The sequence below is a fragment of the Lathamus discolor genome, chromosome 5 (genome assembly GCF_037157495.1).
Source record: "Lathamus discolor isolate bLatDis1 chromosome 5, bLatDis1.hap1, whole genome shotgun sequence".
NCBI lineage: Eukaryota > Metazoa > Chordata > Aves > Psittaciformes > Psittacidae > Lathamus > Lathamus discolor.
This window is the reverse complement of record NC_088888.1, coordinates 91,321,743-91,335,429: the sequence shown is the minus strand read 5'-3', so window position 1 is coordinate 91,335,429 and position 13,687 is coordinate 91,321,743. Positions and strand designations below refer to the sequence as shown.

The following is a 13,687-nucleotide window of genomic DNA, read 5'->3' as shown; positions in this document are numbered from 1 at the left end:
CCGCTCGGCCACCCGGGACCGCCCATGCCAAGAATCGATCGGCGGAGAGGGCGGTGCGCCCGCTTCTCCCTGCCGCCCGCCCAGACCCCGCTCCAGCCCCCTCTCCGCGGGCTTCCCGGCCGGTGGGAGCAGAAAATAGTCTTCCTCTTCCCCGGCGGCGCGCCCGCGCCCCAACACCTCCCCTTCCCCGCCGCGGCCGGGCGCGGAGTTCCCGGTAAACAGGCGTCTTCCCCGCCAGCCCCCGCCACCGGTCCCCCGCGGGGGCACGGCGGGAGCGGGGCCGGGGACCCGCCGGCCGGGTGCCGCGCCAGGCACATCAATATTTCAGCGGCTCCTCAAGGCGGTTCTAATTAAAGGCTCGGGAGAGGCGCAGCCCCCCCCCCCCCCCCCCATCCTCCCGCCGCCCCCCCTCCCACTCCACACACACACGCTTGGGACCGTTCCTTTACGTCGGAGAGAGGCGAAGGAGTGACTGAGCCCTACCCGGGAGAGCCGAGCGAGGGGGAGGGACGGGGGCACCGGGGAGGGAGGGAGGGGAGGCGGGAAGGGGGGGCTTGTGCAAGCAGCGACGCTCCCGGGGTTGCCAAGTGGACTTTTATTGTTTTCCACCCACTTCCAAGTCGATACTATCTGCCGTCTCATGTCCATCCTATAGCCTATATAAGCAGCTGCGCCGGGGCTGCCGGCGATGGAGTAGTTTGTGGATACGACGAAGCGCAGGGACGTGAGGGGGGCGGGCGGGCCAGCCGCTGAAAACCTGGGACTCCGCGCTGCTCGCGGGCTGCTGCCGTCCGGGGAGCGGCTCCCGGGGGAACAACGCCTTGGCTCCGGGGAACCGAGAGACAGGTAACTCAGCCGGGAAGGGCCAGCAGCCCTCCGTCCTCCCCGCCTCTGTGCCCACCTCTCCCGTCCCGCAGCGCCGGCGGGGCAGCGCCGGTGACAACCCGCCGGAGTTAACCGCGAGCCGCACGGGGCAGCTGGTGCCTGGGGCTGGCCAGGGGGCAGCTGTTCGTCCGAAGGCGAGCGGCCCCCGGGATGAGGTCCTTCCGCCGCGGCTGGCTGCAGCTCCCTGTGGAGGTGGCCGGGACCGTCCGCGCCCCTTGAGAAAGGACGGGCGAAGGGAAGGCCGGCATTGCCGCTCCCTGTCCCCGGACGGCTGACCGCCAGCCGTGCACCGCCCGTCCCGCCGTTCCTGCCCGCAGCCCCGGCGCGGCGCCCCGCGGGGCGGGGGACTCTCTCGGTGCGCGGCTGCCGCCGCTCTCCGGCAAGAAACTTCGTGGAAAGTTGTCGCCCCTCGCCCGGCTCCTCAACTCCACCCCGGAGCGGAGCGGGACGCACCGCAACGCCGCCGCAACTGGGGAGTTGCTCCGGCAGCGCGCCGGGCGAGGGGCTCCCGCCGAGGCAGCCCGCTCGGCGGCCCTCTGCTCAGCTGCGCAGCCCGCCCTCCCGCGGGGCCGCTGCACTGCCCGCAGCCTTCCCCGCTTCGTAAGCTGCGAAGCGGCCTCCTCGCTTTCCTCCTGTAACGTTTCCGATTTCACCGCCATGAGTGTCCCCACCTCCGACCCACCCCCGTTTTTCTCTTCCAGTGAAAGAGGCGGCCTCCCGCGGCAGCGGATCCTTCTTTCTCGTCTGCTCCGGCACCTTTCGGGTCAGACCGCAATGAGTGGACTGAGGTCTCCCGGGCTGCTGGGGCTGGTGCTCTTAATGCTCTCAGCAGGGTACTGCAAAGAGAAAACTGACTCCTCAGATTTGAAGGACAGGCAGGGTCTCCTAAATTTGATCATGGAGATCATTCAGGAACTGAAAAGGTACCACCTGGAGAAGGACAGTGGGATGCAGTACTTCTCTAAGCACGACTATAACTTAGATAGAAGGGAAGTGGCCGACTACGGAGGATATCAGGACGAGCAGAGAGTTGGTAAGTCACAGTCTATGACTTGGGAGATCTTTTTCCCTAGGGTGCCTTGGTGAATGAGACGTCACATCAGGTTACTAATTTTATATCAAGAATTCACTGCTCAAAATACCTGCAGATTCCCTTTGGTACCAGAAAGAGACACAGATGGCAATTTGGGATAGAAAAGCGCCATTCACATCTCAGAGTCTCTTAGTCTCTGGATGGTGTGCTGAACTGAAAGTCCAGCTTCTTGTGTGCTGGCTTCGAACAAAACCTATTAATATGGGGAAAAAATCGAAATGGGCTGAGACCAAAGAAGTAAGGGATGAAACCACTCTTTTCCCTGAAAGTTTATCACTTTTTAAAATGTGCTTCGTTTAAGTGTTTCTTGGAAACAACCCTAGTAAGAATTTCCCCTGCAGGACTATAGTATGTCCTCATAGATCTCACAGCTAGAAGTCTTTCCTGCAGCTCAGCTTCATTAAAACTTTTTGCCCTGTTTATGAGTCCCTTTTGTACTACAGAGATAGCACCTTTGAAATACTAGGAAGGGAAACAGAATGCTCCTCTGTCTTAGTGCAAGCTATGACCACTTTGGGACCCTCAGTCATCTTCCTACACGTTGGAATGGCTCTTCTGTAACCTCCAGTGGAAGCCCCAGTTGGTTTGTAAGACCTTGTTCATGGTTGTACAGAGCAGCCCGGAAACAGTCATACTAAGCCACACAGTGATGGATCGTTACCAGTCAGTTTTGTGATGTGCTTCTGTGCATCTAGCTGAAAGTTGATGTGGCTTCTCTTACTGCCACCTCTAATGTACCATTTACTGTCTCTCTCAAATCCCTACAGCATTACTGCTGCTCATCTTACCCTTCCTACTGAAAGGGATGTTAGTAATATTTGCTAGCAGATGTCTACTCACCTTTGCCCAAACTGGCTTTCATTTGTTAGTGTGCTGTTTATTTTGCCTTTATTTTTCCTGAGATCAATAAGATCTCAGGAAGCTTCATTGTACCTCTTCTTCATTCTCATTCATATTCAAATATCCTCATGACTTGCATTTGTTGGTGGTTGTCATGCAAATGTTACTTCTCCATCAGGTTTATTAATGAATATACAAAAGAAGACAATTTTGTTCCACTTAAGATAGGCAGAGTGAGAACATTTCGTTTTATAAACTTTGAAAAGTTAAGCAGGCCCAGCTGAGCAGGGAACCCTGATCTGCAGGACTCTCAGTCTCAACCTGGAACATGGGCATAGTTTTTGGTCACTCTGCATAAGCATATTGGCGTGAAACATCTGGTTTGTGCCAAGTTGTCTATGTAAATAATAAACCTACTTGAGAGCAGATTATTTAGTAGTGGTGTTATTGACTCCTAAGCAGGATTTTTCATTCTGTTATTATAATGGAGTTATTCCCAGCAACTCTGAAAAGGAACTACTGCTTGGAGTATTTCAGTTTTGGCATCACTTTCCCAGTAAGCCTGTCCCAGGGGAAATTTCTGAGTAAAGCATGTGTGTTTTTAATGCTCTTCACAACATAATTAGGTCAAATATGATAAGGTCAATTTTACTCACACTGACTAAAGTTAGAAGTAAATGAAGAATGACTTTCGAGAAGTGCCTAACCTCACAAGTGATTCAGATCTGGATGGAAATGCTCTCTGTCTTGTATCTGATAAGAGGTGCCAGGGGAATAAAAAAGGCTACTCAGGCATTTTTGGTCAAATAAATAAAGCACCGTGTAGTGTGTCATACACAATCAGCACTATGCTATCAGCATACACTTGATAACGGAAAGCAGTCAAAGATAGCTGTAAATCAGGAAGACACAAGCAAGGGTTAGAGCTAAAATGGATTTCAGTAAACCAGTTTCATTTTGCCATCTGCCGAACGCAAAACGCGTGGCGGTAAACCACAAACGTAGGGAGCCAGAAGAGAGCAATTTGCTTGGGATCATTTCCTGTGAATTTTATTTACTGCTAAAGGAGGAGGGGGGAGATTCCTGTAAGTAGATCAATCCAGCTTCATGACTGCAGCAGGACAGCGCTTGTACAAACATACCTGTGACAAGAGTGGATATACTTGAATATACCTTTGAGTCTTCATTACTAGCAGTATATGCAACCATGAACTAAAACTTGTGGAATTCAAATCTGGGTAGTCTTGATAATGTAATCCATAGAGCTAAAATCTGACTCTTACTTACTTGTCATCATCATTAACGAGTGCACACCTAACAGATATAACTTCTTTCATCATCACAGTGTATTTCACATTGCATTTTACTGTGGCTTCTTATGCAAAACAAATGTTTGCAATCTGGCCTACTGTATGCAAAGGACTTTTGACCTCTGTGCGTCTGTCAAGATGGAGTGGTGATGTTTGCTGGACAGTTTATTCCCTGTCCTCATCCTGTGCTTGGCAAGCACAGTTCCAGTGCAGCAGAGTGACTGTTGTTTTTTTTTCGTCTTGACAGAAATAGTTCCCAGAGATCTGAGGATGAAAGACAAGTTCTTAAAGCATTTAACAGGTATGTTTTAATTTTGCATTTTTTAATTTTGCATTTGTAACCATCATTTCATGTACATACCATAAGCTGCACTATTATTCCTGTGAGTTCTGCTGATTCATAACATATCTTTTCTTTCTATTTCAGGTCCACTCTACTTTAGCCCAAAATGTAGTAAACACTTTCATCGGCTTTACCACAATACAAGGGACTGCACCATCCCAGCATGTAAGTCCCAAAGCCAGAGGCCTTCATAAAAAACCTAGAAACTAGAACTTAATAGCTCTACAAGGTACCACTAGTGATACGTTACATTACATTCTGCGCAATGAAGAATTTGGAGTGCTCTAAAATGTACCTGGTATGCTTTACAATGTTGCCAAAACAGCATTAGCATTACCATGAGGAAAATGGAAACACAGCTTTTTCACTGCAGACACACGACTTAGAATGGCTGTAAACACAGTACTGATGTACATGACTGTGGTTCAAAAGGCGTTTGCTTTTTGTAAGAACACATAACTCCTCTCACAAAACTCTCTCACAAACCTTTAATTTCTAGTGCTGCAAGTTCCAGGTAGGATAAGAAATCCAAGTGGGGCTATTTCCTTTTCAGTGATCATTTAAGTTGAATATGTTTTATAGACATTTTATTCTTTGACTGGTCAGCTACCAATCTACCAGTTGATGTTGCCAGCAAATCTTTGCAACCTTTAGTGCATTCGAAAAGTGTCACTTGCTAAGGCTTAGCTGATGGACACAGATAAGCAAATGCAAGTTAGAAGATCTCATCAGTGCTGACAGCACAAGAGAATTAAAAAAACAATAAAAATCAAACATTGACATTTATCAGCCAGTAGATATTACTTCAGACTCATACTGAGGTGGACCTGTTTAGTAAGCAGATACTATTTTAGTACAGCCTTTTCAGAATGGAAGCACACTTTATTTTACTTGTCTGAGGTCAACCAGTTGGGTCAGTAGCAGAGCTGGGAATAGAAACAAGCGTTAGAGATTCCAAGTTTTAAGTATTAATAAATATTTCAGCCCAATATATTTTAAAGGCATATTTGGTAAGAATTGCAGACTTTTTCCCTATTTGTAAAGCTTCACATGAGGAGTACCTGGGAAAGATAAGGATTTACACATAATGGCTAACCAGATCACATTCAGTTTACATGGATGGAGACGGAAGTTGTTCATAACTAGTCTGCTTTGAACCATGAAATGGTCACATTACCTTTTTCTTAAGGACCACAACACAAACATCATTTGACTCAGCACTACTCAAAGCTAAAATCTAGCTGGTCTTACAGTCTGAATTTGCCTTTTCCTCCTGGCAGGTGACATACCCACCATCATGTCTGGATAACAGAGAATAATTTATATGAACGGCAATTATAGTATACCCATGCTGTGAGGGATTGTTAACACTGCATATCTAGGAAACATTAGATGTAGATACTTATTAATGAAATAATGCCTAATGAAAATCAACATTAGTCACCAGACTGTATGACTAGCATCCCCTTAAAGTAACTTTCTTCTAGGAAAATGAGGTAAACAACCTGCTTGAATTCTGCATTTATACTACATCATACACAGTATGATGTTACTTTTTGAAAATATTTTGATTTCAGGTAATTCTGTTCATTCTGTGTAGAAATTCAAAGGCCAAAGACATTAAAAGTGTCAACATTCCTGTAACTAGGAGATGTTATTTGTCTAATTTAACAGTTTTTCCATGAAGAAGATTTATTGGAGTTGCATTACTTAATATTAAGTTGATAGACTTGCTCCCTGAGGGCTAGATTTTAAAGATGGATGCACACTACTTATTCTTCCTCTAGCATGGAAATACTGCAGTTATATGTTTACATCTCACATTTAAGCATAGACAAGAATATATAAATTTTCGTAGGTACATACATTTGGAGATCCTCCAAGCACATTCATGCTCTTTATTTATAGACAGTACATGTGCAGAAGTCAGTTGCATAGTTATATGTGCCACTGGACATGGCTTTCAGTAATGCAATTTTTACACACTATTTCTAAGTCTAAGGATCTGATTTCCATACTGTTGCAAACTAAAGTGTTCATTTACAACAATAATAATTTGAACAGTTACAAATTTTTATTTTTAAAGGCAAAATTGGTTACTTTAGTAATTTTATTTCTGCTCTCTTTTCATGACAGACTATAAAAGATGCGCCAGGCTTCTTACCCGGTTGGCAGTAAGCCCAATGTGCATGGAAGGATAAAGGTAAGCTTTCTCATAGCAGTAATGACACTCTACTGCATAGCAAAGCACTGAAAATTTACACATACATGAAAATTTATGGGAGTGTAATAACACTTGTGCTTTGGCTAAGGTATTCCCTTTCAGAGTACTTGAAGTAACTGTCTCAATTTGGCAAATACTGGCAATAAGCAAACGGTACCCCCTACTGGAAGTCTTTATAGAGAAGTCCATGTGCCTCAGCTGGGAATTACTCATAGCAGCATACAGTTATCAGAGTGAATGTGTTGTTACAGAACAAAACATAACAGCTGTAGCTTATTTTTCAAGAGTTGACTCAGTACACAATTGCAGCAGCCCTTTTCTGTGTGCAGCTGTAGATCTGTGGTGTGCATTTTAGGATGACTTAATATATACATAGATATACACATGAAAGCTTTAAAATGCAGATAGGCTGCAGTTGCTTTCAAGCAATTCCATTAAAATGTATTATTAGTAGCATTGATAAACCAACTTTAAGCTGCTCAGACTTTTTGGCATTTTCGTTGTGTTCACCTCTCATATCTACAGGTTTATCTATTCCCTTTTTGCCTAGATGTACCTCTATCTCCTACAAATACTTGGGGAATTTCACCATGCACCAAAATAAAACCAAAAGCCAACCAAACAACCCCCCCAAAAAACAAAAAGAACCCCTTTCAAACTATCTGTATTTCTAGAAAACCAACACATAAGAATACAAAAGGACTAATTTACATTCTGTCCTCAACCTTTACCTGATACAAAAATGTGAGCCCTGACAAAGGGATAAATAATAACCCCTGTGGATTTGCCAGTAACAACTGCTGTCAAACCAAGATACTTTGTCACAAAATACACATCCTGCAGGGAGTCCGTGAGAAAAAGCAGTAAATGTTAAGCATCTTAGTTTATTTTTTTTAAACCCTGACACTGTTCAGACTGAATAGTCTAAAACAGGGTAAAATTTAAAGAGCAGAACTATGAAGTCATGTAGGAGTAATCAACTGCAGAAATACATGGGATGTTGTAAATAGGCAGACACGGTTCTGTAGAAAATGTAAGGGTTGTAGTAAATCACATACTAAGTGTGACAACCATGTCACACTTGAAAAAAGACAACATACTAGAATTCATGAATAGAATCATTGTTTATAAACCGCCTGAAATAATCAGTGTTGCTGCAATACTGCATTTAAGGACACCACACTTGAAGACCTATAGGTGCTTCTTGTGAGAGTCTAAAGAAGTGCAACATAGATGACCAAAGACCTAGAAAACTCAATTTACAAGAACAGCTAAAAGGATTTGGAATTATTTAATCTAAAGACAAGATGATTGCAGGAAAACACGATGGAGCTATTCAGTTTAATAAAAAGTAGCTACAAGCCATTCTTTCTGGCCAGTGTTGATAAAAAAGACGTACTTTTTTTTAACTTTGCAACAAGAGAGGATTCCAGCTAGACATAAGAAAAGACTTTTCTAGTGGCAAGGGCAGAGGTAATACATTAGACGTAATTCAGCATCCTGAATTTACACTAAACTCCTCAACATTTCCTTAAGTGTTTTCTGCCTGACTTCCTAAAATAAACCTAAACTAGCCCAGCTTCAATGTGGAATGTTTCTAACGTTCAATAACTTTTACACTACTTGCGTTAATTTGAAGCCTGCAGCCATGGAGAGGAATCTCTTACTCATAGAATCACAAAATGGTTTGTGTTGGAAGTGACCTTCCAAGATCATACAGCTCAAACCCCCAGCCATGGGCAGGGGCACCTCCCACGCGCTCAGGTTTCTCAAGCTCTATCTAGCCTGGCCTTGAACACTTCTAGGGATGTGAATACATCATACATCATATGTTCAGGGATGGAATTTTGGAAACAACTGCATACAGTATTTGGACAAATAAAAGTTAGCAATAGGTAACTCCTTTTATCTAATAGGAGAAAGGCTAGTGATTCAACCTTTCAATTGTGAAATCCAGAAAGCAAGGAACAAATAAGCTATTATATAATGATACTCACCTGTGAAAGATAAGTGACTAATGTTATTGCCAGTACTAATAAGCAGATATATCAGACTAGGGAATTCTTTTCTCCTTTTCCTTAGAAAGTTTTATCTGTACATCTTGTCATGTAAACACAACCTCGTAATATGAAGTAACAGTAACTGAAGTAGTTCACAGCTCAAGCTGGGAGTCTGTTTTAAAAAAAGTCTGCCTCATTTTGCCAAACAATGCCCTGGCTTAACTAGCAGGCATGTTTCAGCTTGAATAGCAAGCCTCACTTCTGTTATTCTCCACACAGACACAAATCATTACTATCAGCACTCATAAGTAACTTCCACTGGTAAAGAGGAAGGCTATTATCTACAACACATGCCTTGAGATCTTGTCTTCAGGGTGTCTTCATAAAATTAAACACCATTCCTCCTTACAGCTTCTCCACTGCGTCAGTTCAATTTATGTGTGTAAGACATCTCCTCTCACACAGAAGTATAATGCAGGCCTTATTTGTTTTTGTCATGTCATGGACTGAATTGTAGAATAGGTTCTTTTGCATTTTTCCATTTACCTTTCTCACCATGAAGCATGTAGTTATCATAAGTCCAAAATATTTCCAAGAAGTTGCAAAGTTTTGAACATGGTACCACTTGTACGTAGCAAGAAGAGATTTCAAAGCCATTTCATACTTAAGATGGCTTTCTGGTATACGAAGTTCATTTGTAGTAAGGCAATAGGTAAACACTTCTGGTTTCTGCTATAAGGCTACTACTTAGTATCAGTTCTAAAGCTCAGACTAATGCTCGAATATTAGTTAACAAAAATATCTTATGTGATACTGCTCCACAGTGGTCTAAATTAGACTTCCTGTTTTGCTCAGTATGCGATTTTCATTTCACTGGATGCTTACGACTGGGCTGGGCTACAGAAGAATTATTGCTCTCTGATACTTACACAAACTAAGATTACATGTTTTTCAGATACAGATACCTGTCCATTGGTTTGGGGGGAAGAAAAATTAAAGGATGGATTTGGTTTTTATTTGTACTTTAAATGTATTTTGGACTATCATAGCTTTAAAGCACTCAAGACATTGAAACTAACTATTAAGATCAAACAGGAAGAAGTGAAAACAGGAATTAGCCATCTGTTACTGTCACAGTACATACCTATACACCTGTAAGCCATGCAGGAACTCAGTAACAGCAAAAACACTCTGATAACTGAAATTGTCTTTGGAACTCAATCTTTGTAAACTCCTCAGGATGTATTGACCATACTAGTAATGTATGTTAAAAAAGCCGAAAATACAAGATAAACTTAGAACTTTAAATGTCTATAGGTAAAACTGAAATACCACAATAAATATCCCATTCCTGTACACCATTTAATATAGCCATTAATTCAAACTGTTCTTAAACCAGAAGAATATTTCAGCTCTTATGTTTTCCTTCAGGTGTTTTGTAACAATGGAACCAACAGCCCTTAATTGCTTTCTCTCTTACACAGCTTCTAATTCAAACTAGTATCAAGTGCCCTCAAGAAATGTCAGATGCTTTCATTTCACAAAAGTGAAGGTAGAATTAAGATGTGGGGTTTGCATACTACTCAGTGAAGGCAGACCCTTTTCTAGATCCACCACATATTACTTCCCATGACATACATGTTCTATTACCTCTGCTTGGTGACAGGAAGCAGTGCCTACAGTAACAAATTTAAGTCTTTTATGAGAACTACTGCTTTGAACTAAAGAGGCAGACAGCGTACATTCTTACTAGTGTGGTATAGTCCAACTTTAAGTGGCAATTCTGCATTTTCCTTACTATGGGGTCTCTCCGTGGCTAGCACCAGATGTAAAATTATGAGCTTTATCAGCTTCAATGCACGGATCTCTGTGATCTGTTGACATTAAAGGAGACTTCCACCTGGATGTTCACCCAGCGAAGGAACTTTTTTTATAGCACATGGAAGCTGAGCTACAAAATCCTACTGGCACAGTATTTTAAAGCTTACATTAATATTTAAACCACTAAAGTCTTCTCTACTATAGATCAGCTTTATCTTAGAGTTTAATTCTATCATCATGAGCTGATGATAGAGGTTCCCACCAGAGACTTTAGCCAGATAGCACTCAGGATCTTCACTAAGACTACCTGCCATTCTTCAGCTAAATTCCAGTCTAATTTTGCTAGACTGACGTATATAACATAACTATGTGAAAAAAGTACAACAACGGATCGATCGATGATAACAAATCTGGGGCCTTTTCAAGGGTTTCTGATAATGCCAGGGATTTAGAAAACGGCAATTTAGCTGAGAATCTAAGACCCACAACTTTTGATCCATACAAAAGCAAGTATGGATGACAAATGAGCATCCTATCTACTTCTGATTTTTCACCCTCAGTGAGCTGCACGTTCCCATTAGTATTAGTAATGAAAAAAACCTGTTAAATTCTCAAGTGTTTAACTTGTCAGTTGCACCACACACTGATCAAAGCAAAAGCATGTTTAAACATCACTTTTAAGTATCACACCTTAAACAAGGTACAGTAGGAGCACACATACAGAAAATAAGCTAGATGAAAATGCAAGACAAGGAAAATTTACGTCATTTTCCCCTCTAAGGAAGGATATTAAAAAACAAATATTTGTCCTATCTGCAAAGCCAGAAAAAAAAAAAAAACAAAATTACATTAGGCTTTTCAGTAACATTATTACATTTCTTAATAGCTTTTAAAAATTGCAAAACTAAATATGTTTAAATACTATTAAAACTTATTTCTGTAGGCACCAATGGCTTAATTTCCAATGGACTATGTCAAGTCCAACCAACTCTGCATTCAAATGATTTGACGGTTACATATAGTCAGATAGACAATATGAAAGCTTTTTCTGTGAAAAGTGACATCAGCAGAACTCTAGTATCAGAGAACAGCTCTGTTTTATCTCCTACGTGGACTTTTGGGGTCCATGAAACACAAGCTTCAGCTGAAATCTCTTGGCATGCAAAAGCATGGAACCCATGCAGGTCCTGTTGACCAGTAAGACATAGTGCATTTTTTCCTTTGAAATAATAGCATTAACAGGTTATCTTAAAACCACATGAAATTGGGTAGACTTGCTGCAAGTCTCGAAGATGTGGTCGCTGAAAACAAATTCAGAAGTTACTAGAGGGAGGATGGATTTCTAGATAGGTATAAGCAGAGACAGTTACGCTACATTTTCTCAGGCAGCTTAAAGATGTGGGAGAAAAGGGTTGAAACCTGTACTTTTCTGTCAGTGATTTTGATATCGCTGTCATAAAAATGGTTTTGATTTCATTCCAAGAAACTATTCTGGGAAGAGTTAACAGAACGGGCAGCAAATCCTGCAACTCCTCCTCAGTCTGTGCTGCCTTAGTGTTTGCACATCCCAGGGGCTGCATTTATATGATCAAATTGTAGAACGTCCTGTTTGTTTCTTGTCTGCATGAATCCAGATTTCTTCACTAATGGGCCCAATTAAACATGAAATCATTCCTAGGTCCTCCCAGCCCCACCTTGACAAATTTATATTACTGGGCATTGTACCATAAGCTTCAAGACACCAAGACATTAAGATAGAAATTTGCAATCTGTTAATACTATCCTTGAAGCTTTTTGACTTCACAGCTGCATTTTTAGAAAAGGCTAAACATAACCATAAGCACATTTTTAATAAGTAGAACTGTATTTTCCAAATCTATTTACCTAAAATGAACCAGTGCAAAAAGGGACCCTTTCCAAAATTTCAGCCTTGATTAACAAACAAAACAGTGATTTAGCAGTCAGGCTGCTATGAACTAAACTAAGCTAAATCATAACTGCACTACTGGATCTTTCCAAAGTTACTACTGAATTCTCCAGTTCTATTGATTAAGTATGGGGAATACATTCTTAAAACACATGTATGCAAGTATAAAAATGATGAAAGGCAATTTTCTTCTTTCTTTTAATCCACCAGATGTTATTACCATGAAAAGAAATACCAAGAACCAAGAGAAGTGCCTTGGAAACCAACAGGGAAATAGAACTTACTACCTTTATAACATATTCCATTGTGAACAAGAGATTTATTTTTGCAGATTGACAGACTACTTCCCATAATTCTTTTAACATGCGTTTTGTATGTCATCAACAGTTTGCAGTGACATTCTTTACAGTAGCGTAACTGCCAGTAGTACTTAATGCTCCATTCTTTACAGAACACACTTTACAACTGATGTGTAATGCTGCCAAAAATTATGTAAACACAAATATTTCACCAAGAAGATTGATGTTCTATTGCTTAATTCTACAATTTCAAGGAATGTTCGTTTGTATATCTAGAACTACTAAAGATCTGCTCCACAGTAGTTGTGGTCACTTGATATCCTTCATGCTTATGCAATTTTTTAAAAGTTTGGTTAAAACAGACTTGCATTGGGGTCACATTGTACCCTAGGAGTACAAATTGCATGACAAACAGGAACGTGATTCCAAGCAGACATATTTTTTGGGACAGTGGAGCATGGATTTTGTACACAAACACAAGCTGCCATTAATTTACTTTATATAATAAACGTATAAAACATTCCAGCGAACGTGCAATATGTAAATACTGTAAATAATAAGCGTAAGTAATAAAGTGTTTGGTATTAAGTTGTTCTCAGTTCACTTTCTGTTCACTGAATCCAGATAAACTATCTTCTGGTAGCTGCTATCATTTATCCACACTCAAACCTCTTTCTGTAAGAGATTCGAGTGTACACAGAGTTTCCCTAGAATGAGAAAGAAAGGTATACCCACCTCAGGAGTCTGGTCATGTGAACACTCCATACCGATTTGTGAGGACAGACCAATCTGTGTGTTCAAGTCCAGACCACAAGGCTGCTCCAATTCTCTACAGCCTCATAATCTTTTTTATGACCAATGATTGTTTCAGGGTTTTGTTTGCATGTTAAAAAATAAAATAAAAAAAAAAAAAAAGGGAAAAAGAAACCTGCAGTCTTATTTATG

At 41.6% G+C, this 13,687-nt stretch overlaps 1 protein-coding gene across 1 annotated transcript; it reads left to right on the top strand.

The window, feature by feature from the left end:
- The first annotated feature begins 711 nt into the window (after positions 1-711).
- ALKAL2 (ALK and LTK ligand 2) lies at positions 712-13,673 on the top strand. The gene is made up of 6 exons (XM_065681556.1): positions 712-846; positions 1,587-1,918; positions 4,376-4,429; positions 4,556-4,636; positions 6,608-6,674; positions 12,654-13,673. Exons 2-5 carry the CDS (start codon positions 1,660-1,662, stop codon positions 6,670-6,672), a joined length of 459 nt encoding a protein of 152 aa, XP_065537628.1. The 5' UTR covers positions 712-846; positions 1,587-1,659; the 3' UTR covers positions 6,673-6,674; positions 12,654-13,673.
- The last annotated feature ends 14 nt before the right edge of the window (positions 13,674-13,687 follow it).

Bases quoted from the DNA above. Each gene is read 5' to 3' on its own strand.
- ALKAL2 (XM_065681556.1), top strand. From the start codon at position 1,660: ATGAGTGGACTGAGGTCTCCCGGGCTGCTGGGGCTGGTGCTCTTAATG. The intron at 1,919-4,375 runs GTAAGTCACAGT...TCGTCTTGACAG, and splicing joins TCAGGACGAGCAGAGAGTTG to AAATAGTTCCCAGAGATCTG. The intron at 4,637-6,607 runs GTAAGTCCCAAA...TTTTCATGACAG, and splicing joins GGACTGCACCATCCCAGCAT to ACTATAAAAGATGCGCCAGG.